Source organism: Aspergillus niger (genome assembly GCF_000002855.4).
Source record: "Aspergillus niger supercontig An07".
NCBI lineage: Eukaryota > Fungi > Ascomycota > Eurotiomycetes > Eurotiales > Aspergillaceae > Aspergillus > Aspergillus niger.
This window is the reverse complement of record NT_166523.1, coordinates 1,494,562-1,511,441: the sequence shown is the minus strand read 5'-3', so window position 1 is coordinate 1,511,441 and position 16,880 is coordinate 1,494,562. Positions and strand designations below refer to the sequence as shown.

General features: G+C 50.6%; 9 protein-coding genes across 9 annotated transcripts; 5 read left to right on the top strand and 4 right to left on the bottom strand.

Moving 5' to 3' along the window:
* Nucleotides 1–24: 24 nt before the first annotated feature.
* On the top strand, nucleotides 25–987 carry An07g07080 (hypothetical protein; the record flags this gene model as incomplete). Its single annotated transcript, XM_059748567.1, has 5 exons — nucleotides 25–140; nucleotides 230–295; nucleotides 438–516; nucleotides 627–864; nucleotides 932–987. 5 exons carry the CDS (start codon nucleotides 25–27, stop codon nucleotides 985–987), a joined length of 555 nt encoding a protein of 184 aa, XP_059600997.1.
* Nucleotides 988–1,091: 104 nt separating this feature from the next.
* An07g07070 (uncharacterized protein) lies at nucleotides 1,092–1,557 on the bottom strand (the record flags this gene model as incomplete). The annotated part of the gene is made up of 3 exons (XM_059748566.1): nucleotides 1,092–1,251; nucleotides 1,307–1,366; nucleotides 1,448–1,557. The coding sequence occupies 3 exons, from the start codon at nucleotides 1,555–1,557 to the stop codon at nucleotides 1,092–1,094; spliced, it is 330 nt and encodes a 109-aa protein (XP_059600996.1).
* Nucleotides 1,558–3,609: 2,052 nt separating this feature from the next.
* On the top strand, nucleotides 3,610–5,294 carry An07g07060 (uncharacterized protein; the record flags this gene model as incomplete). Its single annotated transcript, XM_001391743.3, has 3 exons — nucleotides 3,610–3,624; nucleotides 3,737–4,278; nucleotides 4,457–5,294. 3 exons carry the CDS (start codon nucleotides 3,610–3,612, stop codon nucleotides 5,292–5,294), a joined length of 1,395 nt encoding a protein of 464 aa, XP_001391780.1.
* Nucleotides 5,295–6,583: 1,289 nt separating this feature from the next.
* Nucleotides 6,584–9,631, bottom strand: An07g07050 (uncharacterized protein; the record flags this gene model as incomplete). The annotated part of the gene is made up of 7 exons (XM_001391742.3): nucleotides 6,584–7,334; nucleotides 7,386–7,946; nucleotides 7,999–8,174; nucleotides 8,235–8,731; nucleotides 8,783–9,162; nucleotides 9,228–9,355; nucleotides 9,431–9,631. The coding sequence occupies 7 exons, from the start codon at nucleotides 9,629–9,631 to the stop codon at nucleotides 6,584–6,586; spliced, it is 2,694 nt and encodes an 897-aa protein (XP_001391779.1).
* A 104-nt stretch (nucleotides 9,632–9,735) lies between these two features.
* An07g07040 (uncharacterized protein) lies at nucleotides 9,736–10,025 on the top strand (the record flags this gene model as incomplete). Its single annotated transcript, XM_059748564.1, has 2 exons — nucleotides 9,736–9,839; nucleotides 9,887–10,025. 2 exons carry the CDS (start codon nucleotides 9,736–9,738, stop codon nucleotides 10,023–10,025), a joined length of 243 nt encoding a protein of 80 aa, XP_059600995.1.
* Nucleotides 10,026–10,575: 550 nt separating this feature from the next.
* On the bottom strand, nucleotides 10,576–10,917 carry An07g07030 (uncharacterized protein; the record flags this gene model as incomplete). The annotated part of the gene is made up of 1 exon (XM_059748563.1): nucleotides 10,576–10,917. The coding sequence occupies one exon, from the start codon at nucleotides 10,915–10,917 to the stop codon at nucleotides 10,576–10,578; it is 342 nt and encodes a 113-aa protein (XP_059600994.1).
* Nucleotides 10,918–11,618: 701 nt separating this feature from the next.
* On the bottom strand, nucleotides 11,619–12,126 carry An07g07020 (uncharacterized protein; the record flags this gene model as incomplete). Its single annotated transcript, XM_001391739.3, has 4 exons — nucleotides 11,619–11,757; nucleotides 11,818–11,871; nucleotides 11,930–12,003; nucleotides 12,079–12,126. 4 exons carry the CDS (start codon nucleotides 12,124–12,126, stop codon nucleotides 11,619–11,621), a joined length of 315 nt encoding a protein of 104 aa, XP_001391776.1.
* A 329-nt stretch (nucleotides 12,127–12,455) lies between these two features.
* On the top strand, nucleotides 12,456–13,160 carry An07g07010 (uncharacterized protein; the record flags this gene model as incomplete). Its single annotated transcript, XM_059748562.1, has 3 exons — nucleotides 12,456–12,460; nucleotides 12,541–12,645; nucleotides 12,698–13,160. 3 exons carry the CDS (start codon nucleotides 12,456–12,458, stop codon nucleotides 13,158–13,160), a joined length of 573 nt encoding a protein of 190 aa, XP_059600993.1.
* An 812-nt stretch (nucleotides 13,161–13,972) lies between these two features.
* An07g07000 (uncharacterized protein) lies at nucleotides 13,973–16,743 on the top strand (the record flags this gene model as incomplete). Its single annotated transcript, XM_001391737.3, has 2 exons — nucleotides 13,973–15,887; nucleotides 15,962–16,743. 2 exons carry the CDS (start codon nucleotides 13,973–13,975, stop codon nucleotides 16,741–16,743), a joined length of 2,697 nt encoding a protein of 898 aa, XP_001391774.1.
* Between the last annotated feature and the right edge of the window lie 137 nt (nucleotides 16,744–16,880).

The following is a 16,880-nucleotide window of genomic DNA, read 5'->3' as shown; positions in this document are numbered from 1 at the left end:
GTTTCTGAATGTTCTAGAGGCGCGATGGAGATTAGCTTCTCGCTGTCCGGAGAATTACTGAGGCTTATCTTCGGGTTCAGTTGGGCGCGTCTGGACAGTAGAATGTGGTCAGTTAAGTACTACTTTGTAGCTACTCCGTAGTTAGCTTTACATTGCTGAATACCAACGAGAGGGGCCCCATTATAGTGTCTGGCCAGTAGACGTTTTCATTACCATTTCATATTATCAGTGAGGGTGGAAAGGCATCTGATGTACTGCAGCAACGGTCGCATCTCACTCACTGCAATCCGAGCAAGTGACCCTCTTCCGTTGGATCGAATCACCGGAAATCCTCAGGCCTGATCGACAAGCCGATCCTGATTTGATGCTTACCTTACTTTACTAGTCGTTCTCTTCTCATGTACCTGGTCAACGCTCGTGGTAACTTTTCTGCAGAGAGCATCGCGTATCACAGGTCAATGGATCGGTCGGATGCTACTCCGGACTACCGCTGATGCTCCGAGCAAGTCAACCCACGTCCGGTTGAAACTTCTCATGCCACCTGCGAACTTTAGTAAAACTATCACACCATACCTTTTGAGGTGCTTCTATAAGGCCTCGCGTTAATATGGCTGGCTGCTATATAGATACCCAATTGTGTCCAGATTCCCCGCGCGGTTGAAATCCCAACGGTCAAGGATCAGCTTCCAATTCCTTCTTCAACTACTCCTTTATCTGTAATCGACGACGAATCCTGGCTGTTGATCTGTCAACGCGACGTGTTTGTTCATAGCCACAGTGTCAACAGCGAAGCACAGATCACGCTATGCTGGTGGCATTGCCCCCATCCGAAACGCTGGCAATTTGTGTCTACCTTCCATGTCGGTAATGCACCTCGAAGAATAAAGTTAATGCGAAATCGGAGCTGCTCGTTGGGTATGCTGTGAGAGAGCCAAGTCAGCACCGATTTATCAGCTCATGCATCACCTATTGACATGGCCCGTCTGATAGAGCAATAACACAGCGACTGACGCGTAGCTAGCGACCTGGGGCAACCTCGTCAATCTTGCGATGGAAGAATCAAGGGCCTTTCTTTTTATTCTTGGGACCATTCAGAATGGTTTCTGCTGCTCAAACGGCGGCCAATTGTAACTGCAACGGACAAAGGAGTAGGTCATTCTCAAAGGCATCCCGATATAGTAGAGAGCTGCTTTGTAAGTCAAGCGCACCACATCCCGATCACTAGCGAGAGAGTTAGTTAGTACTTTGTAACTGATTATTGACTAGATAATTGTCCTCTGATAACCCCCCTCGACACGCCAGGCACATTCCTATTTGTAACAATGGGCGGCAATCGCTATCAACTGATTCGGGCCTCCTGACGGCGCTAGACCCGAGCAGGCAACTTGGCTGGGCTGCCATGGAGGGGGTCTCGAGATAAGGCCGTGACCCCGTCATATTACATTACCGGTACTCCAAACCGGGTGGCAGTTCCCCGGCCCCTCTGCCACTCACCCGTATGGTACCGTCATCCGCCATGATGTCATCTCCCCACCCGCAGGCCCTAGACCGGTCCATCGCAACGTAATAAATTACCGTATGGTCATGGCCACGGGGCGGGCACCCCCGATCAGCAAAGTGAGTGAGTGATTTTTGGTGGGAAAGTCAGTCAGTCAGTCAGTCATTCACTCATGGTACCACAATGGATCGATTACTGGCATTAGTTCGTTTCCTCTGATTCTTTGGAGGGACTGAAAATCATAATTGTCAGCTGTTGGATTTCTTTTCCTATTCTTTCTCTTTTCGGAGATCATTGTACCTTGTGACATAGTATCTTTTACAGTCTTTTTCGTTTTATTCTAGACCGTCTCAACTGTTTCTTAAAAAGACAACAAGGCAGAAAAAGAAACAAAAAAGAGAAAAAAAAATAAGAAATATGTTAGAAAAAGGAAAATGTCTGGGGTGTCACCATCCATACCAGGACTGGTGGGCTACTGCTGAACGGATGATCAGTCCAACAGGTGACGACGGACTGGGAACTACACTTGTCCTTTTGCGACAGAAATTCCCAGAAATAGTAGACAGGCAAAAAAGCAAGACAGACAAACAGAAACATTCCATGAAAGCTCTCCGCGGATTATTCACCTTCTGGACCATTCTTGTTTTACTATTTTCCTTCTTTTTATTCCTTTGTCATCGTTGTGTTATTATTAATTATTCTTTTGCAAGATGTTTTTTTTTTTCTCAATGGAACCCTCCAAGGCACTGGTTGATATCATCCATCCATCCAGACCTGGGTCTCCCGTTCCCTTCCAGTCCACTTCTCGGAAGCCCGATGCAGGTGGGGCAAATCACATCACTTGCCTGGTTATTCTTGTTCTTGCTGGCCGCCGGTTAGTCAGGAACCAGGGCAAACCCTGACCAGGATGGTGGGAGAGAGAGAAAAAATATAATAATAATAATAAGCAGAAGATCCTGAAGGAATTCCAGTCCTTCTATTGAATCAATCAAATGTTTCAAAGTAAGATAATCGTCAGGTTGACTTGCAAAACAGCGGCAATTATTTTTTTTAGTGATTTTGCCCGAAGCTGACGGATAAGCTGAATGGCGAAATTAAATGGAGCACTTTTAGTAAGTTTTCCCAGTGTCTGATCGCCCGAACCCCCGCATTGCTCAAGGCCAACTCCTGGACTTGGACTAGCGAACCCAAAAAGGGCCGAATTGGAAAAATGGCGACCCCCCCGCAAAATAAAGCAATGAAATTAAAACAAAAAGAGGAAGGAAGGGAGTAAAAATTACCTTAAAATATTTAGATCAATACGGGAGCATATCGTCATTCATCATTGAATTTAGTAGATTTCCGGTAATCTTGTAAAGTCGCAGTAATCGTACAATGGCCTCATCCAATCAAGGGCTGTAACCCGTCCCAGCCAGACGGCCTCGTGCTGCCATCCAATCCGTCCATCTTTGCATCGCCCTGCAGCTTTTTTGGTTAACCACTCACTAGTAACAGTAGCTGTTCTGTCGTGACTGTCTCTGTCTCTCTGTCTCTGTTCTGTGTCTGTCTGTCCTTGTCTTGTCTCCTCTTTCTCCTCTTTTGGTCTCTTACTTTCTCTCTCTCTCTCTCTCTCTCTCTAACTTTCCTTCCTCCCCTTCCATCTTCCACATCTACGTCTACTTCACTCTTCTCCTCTTTCTACTATTTCCTTCTCCCCTTTCTTTCATTGATCCACCAATCTTTCGCTCCCTTTATCTTAAATCTATCTCGCCTCCCCATTGACTCAACCCCCCTCCCCCAATTGACCCCGTGATTGACTGCTTGCTTGCTTGCTTCGGTCCTGAACCTTTTTACCCTTAGCCTCGCAGGTACCTGGTCGCCCGCTCGTATCCCTGGGATTCGCCTACCAGTTAAACTAGCTTTCCAACCGTCTCTCACTTTCTCCTCTTTCCTTTCTTTCGCCTCTCTCTTCTTTTTTTTTTTTTTTTTTTATTCTTCCTCTCCAGCTTCAACCTCTCCACCATCTGGCTGTTTATCAGCACCAACACTCCGCATCGATTACTCCTTCTCCATCGCTCACCACAAAAAGGGCATTCATCGGATTGTAGGCCTGAGAGTCCACGTACTCAAAGATGGCCTCATTCAAGGTAACTTTCTCCAGCTTCCCTTTCACGGCCACTCCGGCTATAGTCGTTGTGTGGATTAAACCACCACCCTTTCCCAGTGGGTCAGGCTAACACAGTCATACTTATCTCTTAGGAATTGTCCCTTTCCCGTCCGCTCCCCCAACATAACCCCCGCCACCATTCCCACTCCATCTCCCTCGGTGCCGTGAACTCCAACTTCCGGGTGACTCGCCGCAAGAGCGTTACTACTGCCGCCGCCGCAAATGCTGCCGCTGCGGCGGTCGCGGCGTCTATGAAAGAGGCTCCTGGCGATGGGACGGGGATTACGATGCCCTCCCATCGGCGCGGGAGCCGGAAGGGCTTAGAGTCCAGCTCGGTCGGAGCCCCCTCCGGTTTCGGCTCTTATCTTTCACGAAGCATGAACAGTCCCAGCCAAGAACCGCCGGTCGCTCGCAAGACGTCACCCAACCAGGCCAACGATGGATCGTCAACGGGCCCAACAAATGCAGATGCCAATAACCCGAATTCCAAGCCGGTCAGCACTAAGAACCGAAACAGACGGGCCAGCGAAGGATCGCACCTGGTCAAAGGCGAAGGGAAGCGTGCCATGGCAGAACTTCGCTGCGATCGTTGCGGGAAAGGGTATAAGCATGGCAGCTGCTTGTCCAAGCATATGTGTGTATCCTCCCCCCATGCCATCCTGCCGTCTGGCTCGGTCCGGAGCAATGCGCCATGTCGGCTCTGTGCAAGGTCGCCCTCGTGGTCATCCAGCTCCCCTTATCTCATCTCTCCTCTCCTCTACCTCTCTCTTGCCGTGCTGGGACGCAGTGGGTTGACGTTTTATGGAACTTAGGTGGGAACACGACCCTGCATGGGCAATTACCTCGAAGCTTTTGATCTCCAAACATCAGCAGGTCCAGTTGCTGGAGGCTGCCTCCGTTCTGGTCACCATGACTCAGGATGATCCGGAGGAGAACGGAGAGGCCGAGTCGGATCTTTCTTCCGCGTCACCAGATGCGTCGTCGGAGCTTCGGGACGGCCTCAGCTCAGCTGAGACGACCCCGCCTCCGATGGACGAAGATGATGACGATGACGACGAAGATATGTCTATCGAACCGGCGACGATGGACAAGCGGTACAGCGCTGGCAACCTGTCAGCCCACTTCTCCCATTCCTACCAGTCCGGTCCCTCGAGCTCCTTCACCAGCAGTGCCCCATGGGCGTCACCAGCGTTTTCGCACTTCCGCCATTCCAGCATCGACACCCGCCCCTCCACCGCCGAAGCCAAGCTGCACGAAGACGATGAGGCCGACTTGGCGGCTGCCATCGGACTTTGCAACTTTGGAACCCCGCGCATGGGGCCACAGCAAATGTCTCCGAGCGTGCCACCGGTGCCTCCACTCCCTACCCGCTACTTGGATCAAGCCAGCTCCGTCGACAATCAGGGCCGTAGCCTGGATCAATCGAGAACAGGTGCTACCGATGCGGCTTTCTCCAGCACCACACCGAACTTCCTCTCGCTGTCATTTAACCCCTCCTTGTCTTATAAGGTGTCCGACGAGCGAGAAGTGAGAACCGGCAATGCTGACCGTGCCAAGCGGCAGCACCGCAACGCGGACGTCGACTTCGGAAGCCGGCCTACACAGGCCGATGATGATGACGATGGCGTCTTTGGCCGAATGGAAGAGTAGAACGACGACTGACGTCCGTCTAGACTTCCTCCTTCCCACCCTCCGGATCTTCATTTTCATTCTGGTCAGCCTTGGATCGCTGGCCAGACCGCTGTATTGCAGCCATCACTTGATGACATGTACGAGCTTTGCGCGACTTCTGTAAATGCTGGTTATTCTTTTTGACTAGTTGCGTTGAAACTGGAGTTGGAACACCCCCTTTTGCATGTATGCCACTTTACCCCAGGATTTGTATACCTCGGCCAGGTTTCCCGAACAAGGTCCGCCGACCCACCCACACTCACAATGTCCGTTTATACCAATTTCATTTGTCGTTTGGATTTTTTTGTACCTATTAAGTCGCTGCATCCTCGTACCAGACGTCAAGGTGTTTTTGCGTATGATTTCTTGGTCCCTTCACTTTTTCTTTTTCTTTTTTACTCCTATACTATATCTCGGTTATCCAAACCGAACGTCATGATCTTGCATTATCCATTTTTTAGGATCCGGCTGAGGGTGCCGTGAAGGAGGGAAGTTCATCTTCTACATTCGACTTACGAATCAATCATAAATCAATACTTTATATGAATAAATAAATACATTCTTACGTGATGCGGAGGTCATAGATGCATGACATCGTTCGTATATCTGTATTCTACTGTTGTAGTAGGATTCTTGAATTGGAAACATCATCATTTTTTGAAACAAACAGTGTATCTTTCTTACTCAATGTATGGTGTAGTAATTTTTATTGTTCTTTCATCACCCGTTTATGTTCCTAATTTGGGAACTCCGTGTCTTGAAGGAACTGACCTACCAAACCTAGTTATTTGTAGCGATATTTGATGTAAGATGGTTAATCGGGGAGAGAGACAACTTATAAAGTAACTAAGTACCTTGATAGCAAATGACTACCTATCATATGTATGTATGATGATATTACACCTTCAACCGGATGTATATTTCGCCAACCGACGCCAAACAAGAAGAAACAGAAAAATAAATGCAGTCTTTCCCTTGAGAAAGCTTCCCCCAAAAGAACATGTGTAAGAAGACGGCAGAAAAAGTAAATGAGGAGGGAGGAGGTAATGACAGTAAGAAAGAAGCAATCATAGTGGAGTGGCGTGATAGTTTTGCGCGTGCGTCCTAGACTTTTGAAAACGCCGAGAGCCCAGACGAATTATAATATGGTCAGAGAAGAGGAAGGAAGTGACAATTTGTCTGTATGTACGTGCTGAAGACCCCAGGAGTCCGCTAATAACTGGGAAGATTATGGGTTCGAGAGTGGGAGGGTTCTTCGTGTCGTCATGTTAAGGTCCGTTCGGCGGGCCGTTGTTGGTGTCGCCGAAGACGGGGAAGTTATTCGACATATCTGCCCAGTCCCATTCAATTGTCATTGGCATTTGCCAAAGGTCTTGTGGGACGAAGGGTTGTTGGAAGGGTGCTAGAGGGGTATCGGGACTGGTTGTAAAGGGTGCCTGGTCGCCGAAGTTGACGCCTTCAAGGTCATTTGGGCTAATCATTTCGAAGTCTGATCCGAGCCCTGACAGACCGTGCATGCTGTCCTGGAGATTCGTAGTGAAGCCGTTCGCTCCAGGGAGCGGCTGACCTGGGGTGAAATTTCGTGTCTCATTAGGTATGTTGGCTGCGGGCTGGTTGGTATTATTAGTGAACGAGGGAGAGGAGAAGGGAACGGTCGTGGGGGGTTGCCGCGGTGCTGAATCTGTTGGCTTCGCAGCTGGTGTAGCGGGTTGGCGATTGTCATCTGCTGTTTGCCCTGGCGCATGCCGTGATTCGTCGGGAGCAGATTTGCGTTTCTTCTTCGAATGGCTGTCTCTTTCGGCTTTATCGAGGACTACCTGGGCGATGCGTTCAAATTCACCGCAGAGAGCAAGCATACGCTTGACACTTCCGTTCGACTCGTCGGAGACGAGAGTAGACAGGAAGTTGACGACCACGTTCATCAACTTGACGTCAGAGCGAGCCCGCGCATCATTAGGATTTTGCAGGATATTAGCAAATAGGGTAACCAGAGAGGAGACCGGATAATAAAGTATCAACCTATTCCACATTAGCTTTGAGCCGGGCAGTTTATTTCAGCGCAGTGCTCACCAGACACAGGCGAAATCGCCTTGTGGTATGTATTTGATAAGATTGATAAAGGCGCGCGCAGCTGTGACGCAAAGAACTGCCGACAAAAACACTCTGGGGTTCAACGGTCTCGCGTTCAGGCCTTGAATCGCGTAATTGGATAGTCGACTCGTCCAGTAGCCGTGGTGTACGGACATGCGGTGGATGGTAGTCAAGCAGTTGTAGTACGCAAAATGGAGCACTACAACGTGCAGTATAAGGGGCGTATGGGTTGTCTTGATTTCGTTTTCGGGTCGGAGTTCAACGGGAATGCTATCCTTCCATTCTTCGAGCTCTTTATCAAGATCTCCGATGGTGTTCAACAATTCGCCATCAGACTGTTTCGATGCTTTGGCGGAATAGAGTCGCTTGTACACTCGGCTTTCAATGATGGCAAAGCGGCACATGGATCTGAACAAATTGAACTTGGTACCGTCCGATAGTGGAACGTTGCCGATATTGTCCGGGGGGTCATCACTCGGTAATTCGACGTTCATGTCATCATCATCTTGAACTGGTGGGCGACCAGACCGGAGACAGATACTATTCGATTTGTTAGAAGAGGTATCGGTCTGACATGTCGAACGTAACTTACTCTTTGTCCAGAAGGTAGGCAATCCAAAACACTCGTTTCCGCTGCTCCACTTCCACCGGATTCAAGCCGAACCCAGAACCCCGTTTGTGCAAACCAATACTGTGAGAAAGTCTGATGGCAGCTGCAACCAGGAAGAACGACGGCTGGGGGTTTGGTGTCCCTTGCAGGAAAAGCGACTACGGACCAATGAGCACTCTAAGACCATATCAGGATTACTTCTGAACTGGATCACTTACCATGCCGAGCAGCGCCTGAACACTTAGTAGATCCGTGTTTCGCATAGTAAGCTCAGTCAAAACAGCCATAGCATTCTTCAAGTACAGCCAGGCCTTCTTATCTTCTTCCTGGGGGACTAGATTGCTCATAACTCGAAGTCTGTGCGAGATCGCCAGGACCACGTTGATACTAGCCCACCAGCCAGATCCCTCATATGGATCCCGAGAATATTGACGTTCCACCAAGTGCATGAAAGTCGGCTCGTGGAAGAGCGGGAACATACAGTTGAAGTTGGAAAAGAAATCTCGAAAGAGAGACATGGCCTCTTCCTTGGGCGGCAATGGCTTGAACACGCGACGGGCAAAGATATCGCTGAATATCTCCGGCTTCCAATACATCCACTTGTTATCGTCGATATAAGCAGATGATATCATGTCTTGGAATGAAGTGTCGCCGGTCTTTTCGTTGACCCACTGAATACCCTTGGGAGAAAAGATCGAAAACCCCGAAGAGGAACCTGTCAAGTATTAACCCCAGCTCATGCCGTGGGTATCCAAGATACACTCACCAATGTAACGCGTTTCTCCGCAATTGTTCGTCACCAGCGAGCACATCATATCCGACAAGCCCTCAACCTCGGTTTCAGATTCTTTCTGTGATTCCGGCGACGTAGCAGCTGTGCGCGGGCTAGAGTGAGAATCCACACGGGGAGTAGAATGATGCGATGAAGTAGTCGGTTGCGATTGAGCGTTGGATTGAGGAGCATTGAATCTATTCGGACTTTTAGGACGACTTAGTCCACCATTTGCCAGCGATCGATCGGCCAAGCGTTTCTCCAACGTTCCCAGATCGGTCTTTCCACCATCGTCTTCGGACAGTAATCCAGACAGACGGAGCAGCGACTCCATCCTGCCCAGCCGGTTTTCCAGTCCTTCGATATATTTGGCGCTGTTCAAGAGCAAATCTGTCAGCCACATAAAATACATGAACTGGTAGACAGACGGAGCACATACCCCTTTGGCGGATTTCGTTTCTTCTCGACCTGTGTGAACACACAATCTGTCTTGTAATTGATGCAGTGCGAGCACTTGGGCATTTTCCCATCACACTTAATTTTCTTCTTCCGGCACATATCGCATGCCTATGCGGCGAACAATCAGCGCCCTGAGATCCAGGAAAATAACACCCTCCTTCATGCGCATCACTGTCGACTTACCCTTGCAATTCTTCGCCTCTTGGCATCATTGGTATCTTCTCCGGCGCCCATTGACTGCTCATCCTGGTAAGACATACTTTGGTGAGCGGACGCCATCGGCGAACCATCCGGTCCATAGGCGCCGAAGAATTGCTGCTGCTGGTTCATGAGCATGGGCATGTCGAAGCCCATGCCATCGGGCGCTTCTCCGATGCCGTCCATGGTGATGGGGGGCGAGGATCCAGCGACGTGCAAAGTATAGGAGCCTGCCTATGTGACGAAGTGGAGTCCCAGTGCAAGCGGGTATGCTTCGAGCGTCTTAGGCGATGCGGGGTTCGTCCCCGACGACGTCAACGGGCAGATGGGAGGGAGCGGCTGTTGGGGCGGGAAGGTGTCGCGAAAATCCAGATGCCGATAAGGAACGACTAGGGTGAGCTGGGGTTAGAGCCTGTAGTCGGTGGGGTAAAAAAGAAATAGGATTGAAGTAGTAGTAGTAGAAGGTAAAGGGGAGGAATTAGACCGTAAGGCAATGAATGATGGAATGGCTGAGGAAAGAAGTGTGGCTTACTCAATCAATTCAATCTTTCCCCGATACAGGCACGTGGCGAGAGTCTAGCACGATAAGGCAAAAAATGGAAAATTGGGGTAAGAAAAGAAATGTAACGGAGATGATGTCAAAGCTTCCCAAGGGGAAAATGAGGGACTGAAGGGGAATGATCTGATCTGTCAGACAGATTCAACAATAATCCATCAGAAACTCATGGGGGCATGCCACAGTAAAAAAAAAGAAAATATGAACACGATCGTCAGTCACAGCTCCTGGAAGAGAGTTGGAGGAGTCATCGAGCTAACGAAGGTTCAACTGGTCACGTAACAGCTTTGCTGCCTTTTTGGCTTTCTCTGCCCTAAAAGAGTAAGAAAGGGTACAAACGAAAAAACGAAAACACGAGTAGGTAAGCAGAGCTTCGATACTGTTCCAGTCAATACTTTGTTGTCCCTGAAACGGAGGTAAGTAGCGCTGCGGACGGACTTAAGGGATCATCTACAAGATCGGCTGAAGTGTGTTGCAGTTGCTTGAGGTTTTAATTGATGATGTTACTGTCCAGGGACACTGATCGTCGTCTCGTATTCACGTATTCTAATCAGTTGAACTGCTCCTGAATTATCTACTCGGTATCAGCCATGGAGTAGTCTACAGCTTGCTTACCGTGACTCGCATTGTTCCCCAGTCCCAGTCTAGGTACTTTTACAAGGATCCTATTCAAGACCCAGAGTTGACTAGTCCAGCACGGAATCTGATCCAACCGGGCTCCGTTTCTGGACGAATGAAAATGGGCAGGTGACGGATGGCTTTTTCTCCGAACAGTCCGTCCCGGCCGGCCTCGGCTTGGCAGTCTGGCTCTTTTCCTGAATTTGCTGGCGCCCATCGGTGTTTCGGACTTTGCCCAGTCCGGCGGCAAGCCTTCCTTTCCTTCTTTCTGCCTTAGGGAGTTTAACCCCTGCTCCATGTTACTTTCTTTCTCTGTCGGTGGGGTTCTATCCATTTGGCACTCTCTTCCCGCTTCAGATCGGGGCGTTTTAGGCTGCCAACTTAGTGACGTGTGTCTACTAGCTATTTCAGGGGTGTATCTTGGACCCATAGGCAGTAGTCCAGTAGTAGCCTAGATGAAACGTAGATATTATCTGATGGTCTAGCGCATGGGCATATGAGTGCTTGGACTGTCAATCACTGTCTGCATGCACCTGATCAAATGAGCTGTGACAAGTTCTACACATCAAGTGCCATACAATCATAAAGCAAGTGCCAAGAGACTGATACAAGATCAAAGGCAGCGGCTGGAAACCATTAACTGCCAGACACGCATGCTCCCGACTTACGCCACAGGCCCATCAGTAGGCCCTTGAAAAAGAGAGAAAGCAGAAGGTATAGTGACAAACGAAATACCAAACGGATAGTTATATATTCAAGAGTGGCGATCTCATCAGGATATAGTAGACAATAATACAAAGCCCCACGCAAGGAGCACGAAGACATATCTTTCATCTTCGGAAAAAGGAATCCCACCAACGCCTCGCTATGCACACCCTAAATATAATCTCTCTTGTACAATAGAAGATACCTAAAGTATCCCGTGCATGTTCGTGTTTCCTCTCCCACACCACAAACGCCCCGAACTGTCGTCAGCTAAGCATCCGAGTAGGAGGAGCCTTAAGTGTGTTTGTCGAGGAACTCCTTGGCCTCGTTGATCTTAGTCGCCAGGTACGGGCTGCCTCCACGATCGGGGTGGTTGAGCAGCATGAGCTGACGGTGCTTCTTGCGGACCTTGTCCTTGTTCAGGGTACGCTCCCTATATAGTTGGTTAGAAAAAAATCGAAAAATATGGCGTGTCTGAAGGGTTGAGACGTACGGAAGCTCGAGAATCAAGGCGGCCTCACGGCGAGTCATGCGCTGCTCGAAACCACTGAATACTAGTTAGCGATCGATGACGGTAACTCATGATATAACGGCATATGACTAACCCCTTGTAGAAGGCCTTGCCCATGGCGTTCACACCTCCCTTGGAGCGACGGTAGGCAACAAGACCGGCGCGACCCTGGCAGATGAAAGTACGTATTAGCCTCATGTCATCCAGCATGCGGATACAGCCCAGTTCCCAAGTCAGACTTACCAGGAAGGCCGCAGTAGCGACACCAAGACCGATAGCAATGGTAGACATCTTGAAACAGTCGAGCGACTAGTTCAGAAGTAGATGGAGTGAAGGTCGTAGGACACAGCAGGAGGGATATCCAAGGAGTGACGTTGGGGGAGAAGCGGAAGTCCAGATAAAAAATCGGAGCGGCGCCGCATTTCCCGTTATGGTTTAGCGCCGGTTGCTCCACGCTTCAATTTTTGATGCGGTTCCTGTCCTGAACATCGGAGATCTTCTTTACACGACGGTGGGATCGAGGAGTTGTTTGTGGCTTCTTACCTCATTCATCAGAAATCTTCTCCTACTTCTTCTGATCGCCACTTTCGGGCTTACAGACTCTAAACAACTAGCCCAACATGAGGTGCGTGCCCCGGCGTTTTGCCTCTGCTCATCCCGGGAGAAATTTATCCAGCGGTAAGGACTTGCGGCTGACCTACCTGACAGAGTTGAAACGTGCCACTTTTGCTCCAGGCCTGTTTACCCTAGCAAGGGTATCCAGTTTGTTAGAAATGACGCCAAGGCATTCCGGTTTTGCAGAAGCAAATGATAAGTTCTAGCCCCGCCCCGGTCTTATCAGGTTTAAGCTAACTCCTACCACCCATCAGAACTTCAAGGCTAAGCGCCAACCGAGACGTGTGAAGTGGACCAAGGCCGGTCGCGCTGCCAAGGGCAAGGAGATGATTGTCGACTCGTCGCTGGTGCTGTCCCAGTTCGCCAAGAAGAGAAACGTCCCCGTCAAGTACGACAGAAACCTGGTTGCGGCGACTATCAAGGCGATGGAGAGAGTGGAGGAGATCCGGCAGCGCAGGGAGCGTGTGTTCACGAAGCGTCGTTTGGCAGGCAAGCTTGCGCGGGACCGCAAGCGCGAGGCGGATCGCAAGGTGGTCATGGAGGGCGAGCACCTCATCCGCAAGGAGCTCCGCGAGCGGGAAGAAGGACAGCCGTTGGTGGCCGAGACTGCCAAGGCAAGCAGACTGCACGGCGAGGAGCGTCTCAGACAGAAGAAGAAGACCAGAATGTTGGTGGATGGAACTACTCAGGAGGAGATGGATGTCGATTAAAGGGCTATGCGTTTCTTACGTTTCTTTCTCTCCGGCTATCTAGTCGGGTTCGATACCTTGAGGTTATGATGGAGTTGGGTTTGTTCTGTTGTTTCAAGCTTTTCCTATCCAAAAGTATCCAGTGGTCTCTGGGATGAACTTTCATGTCCAAATTGTTGCTTTCTTTGCAGGTATATTGACTTAATCATACAAAGACGTGCTCTATAGAATCACCCGTTGTGAAGTGCTAGTGGATTGGAGGACGGAACTCATTGGTTCTCTAGCCACAGGGTGTACCAGTAGTACTTCTCTTGCGCCTTTCCAGCAAGAGCACTCTAACTTGCAGTAGGACCCTTCTATGGCATCACTACTTTAGTAGGCTTTCTAGTGTGTAATCTCAGCATTCCCCACCAGTGCTCCTACCGTCATCACCACCACCACCCGCTTCCAGCATCTACCCTATACATGCCGTAGACCACAGACAGATAGTGAAGAGTGATATCATCAATAGATCTCAACCTGATTGTGCAATCTTTCCAAGCACAGCCTGGATTACTGATGCTTGAGGTCCACCGACTTCCTTTGGGTTCTGGCCGGCGGCGGCGGTGGGCAGATGAGTCAGCCGGCGAACGGAAGGACGAAAAACGCAAGAAGGCGGGAAAGCGCGTGAGCGAACTTCACAGGCGACCTCAGCTCCTCCAAGAGCTTTCCACCTTCCCCGCCACCTCCGTTTCAAGAAGAGCCTCTATGGCCGCATCAGCCTCGAGGTGCCATTGAAATCTCAGAACCCCGCCGCGCCTTTACCTTAGCCTCCGGGCTCATCATCCTCGACCATGGCCTCTCTGCTCCGGCGGCCTGGCAACCTTGCTCGATATTCGAGGAGAGCCGCAGACTGCCTTTACCGCACAAGGCCGCTCTCTGCACACGCTCCGCAGTCGAGACTGTCAGCCCTGATTATCGCGCACCGAGCCAGGACGTTCGCTACTCAACCCACCGGTGGTCCGACCCCCCCGAACGACAATGGCAACAACAAGAACTCGAGCTCATCAACCGGGCCCGGGAATAATGGCGGAGACCCGAAGAAGCCGGAAGAGGAGAATGTGCTCACCAAGGAACAACAGAAACATCTAGATGAATTCATCGCACATCTGAAAGAACGGTCACCACGGAGTCAACATGAGATGCTCGACGACGTGAAACTGCATATCGAGAGGAACGGATTACCTCCGCCAGTGAAGGATTTCATCGACAATCATATCTCCACCGGGCGTCCTGCCTCCCTCATGACATACATGCGTTTGATGCGCGACCTAGCCAGTTACCTCGATGATATCGCTCGTGGCGTAGCGCGGATCGAAAACGAGCGATTGATGAAGGAAATTGAGGAACTAGAGAAGAAGAATGCAGAGGAAGGAGAGCAACCAGGGAAAGAGGGGGAGAAGAAGGATCAGGAAGGAAAGAAGAAGGACCAAGAACAAGATAAGCAGCGGAAGGACCAGAAGGACCAAAACCCATTCGGCAAGAATCCGGGAGACCCTCGAGATATGATTGTTTTCAAGCTCGACAACATATATTTCTGGGCGGGCTTGATTGTCAGTTACTATATCTACCGCAGTTTCTACCCGAGCGAAAACAGCAGCGATATCACATGGCAGGAGTTCCGGGCCAACTTCCTCGACAGGGGCTTAGTTGAGAGGCTGACCGTCATTAACAACACCCGGGTTCGGGTAGAACTTCACCGTGATGCGGTGGCTCAAGTCTACCCCGAGTCGCCTGCTGCTCATCCGGGATTCTACTACTACTTCACCATCGGATCCGTCGACGGCTTTGAGAGGAAATTGGAGGAGGCCCAGCAGGAACTTGGTGTCCCTAGTGCTGAACGCATTCCGGTCAACTACCAGGGTGAAGTCCCCTGGGCTGCGACACTCATAAGCTTCGGTCCCACGGTTCTTCTTTTGGCTGGTGTATATTTCCTGTCGAGACGTGCAGGTAGCGGAGGTGGTCAGGGTGGCATCTTTGGCATTGGCAAGAGCCGTGCCAAACGTTTCAACCAAGAGACCGACATCAAGATCAAATTCTCCGACGTGGCTGGTATGGATGAAGCTAAGGTGGAAATCATGGAATTCGTCAGCTTCCTGAAGAACCCGGAACGCTTCCAGAAGCTGGGTGCCAAAATCCCCCGTGGTGCCATTCTTTCGGGTCCTCCGGGTACCGGTAAGACGTTACTTGCCAAGGCCACGGCTGGTGAATCCGGCGTGCCCTTCTTCAGTGTCAGTGGTTCGGAGTTTGTCGAGATGTTTGTCGGTGTCGGTCCTTCCCGAGTTCGTGATCTGTTCGCCAACGCGCGGAAATCGACGCCCTGCATTATCTTCATCGATGAAATTGATGCTATCGGTAAATCAAGAGCGAAGTCGAACTACGGCGGCGGTAACGATGAACGCGAGAGCACCCTGAACCAGATCCTTACCGAAATGGATGGTTTCAACACTTCCGAGCAAGTGGTGGTGTTGGCTGGTACGAACAGACCCGACGTTCTCGATCAGGCTCTGATGCGTCCTGGACGATTCGATCGGCACATCTCTATCGACCGGCCTACCATGGATGGCCGTAAGCAGATCTTCGGCGTTCACTTGAAGAAGATCGTGACGAAGGAGGACATGGAATACCTTCAAGGAAGACTTTCGGCCTTGACACCCGGTTTTGCTGGTGCTGATATCGCAAACTGCGTTAACGAAGCCGCTCTGGTTGGTATGTATAGAAATCCCTTGCAGAAGAGATGATTCCCTATATTATTATCCCTATACTAACCAGCTTCTGTACAGCGGCCCGTGAAAACGCCGATCATGTCACCATGAAGCACTTCGAGCAGGCCATTGAACGTGTCATCGGTGGCTTGGAGAAGAAGTCTCTTGTGCTTTCACCCGAGGAGAAGCGTGTTGTGGCCTACCACGAGGCCGGACATGCCATTTGTGGATGGTACTTCCGCTGGGCTGATCCTCTTCTCAAGGTTTCCATCATCCCCCGTGGCCAAGGCGCTCTGGGTTATGCCCAATATCTGCCCGCCAACGGCGACACCTACTTGATGAACGGAAACCAGCTCATGGACCGTATGGCCATGACCCTGGGAGGACGTGTCAGCGAGGAACTGCACTTCGACACAGTCACTAGCGGAGCCAGCGACGACTTCAACAAGGTCACTCAGATGGCCACCGCCATGGTGACCAAGTTCGGTATGTCATCAAAGCTACGCTACATCTACTACGAGGAGGACCCGAAGAGCCAGATGCACAAGCCCTTCTCCGAAGAAACGGCTCGGGATATCGACGGTGAAGTCCGCCGCATCATCGACCAGGCCCACAAGCAGTGCCACGATCTCCTGACCAAGAAGAAGAAGGAAGTCGGCATCGTAGCCGAGGAACTCCTCTCCAAGGAGGTCCTCAGCCGCGACGACATGATCCGTCTTCTCGGCCCGAGAGAATGGCCCGAATCCAACGAGTTCGCCAAGTACTTCGACGGCCGCGGCGGCGCCACCATCGCTCCCCCTGAGCCCACGGAATCCACTGAAGGCAAGGACGGCCGCGACTCCACCCCTATCCCCCCATAGATGATGCAAATCCCGATTGGAAAATCCTCGAATACTATTCATCTCTCCCAAGAACATCACTCACGGCTGACGAAAGGTGCGGCGAGGCGGGGGTTTTTGCATGCATGTCTTCTTATTCATATCATATATCGTTGTCC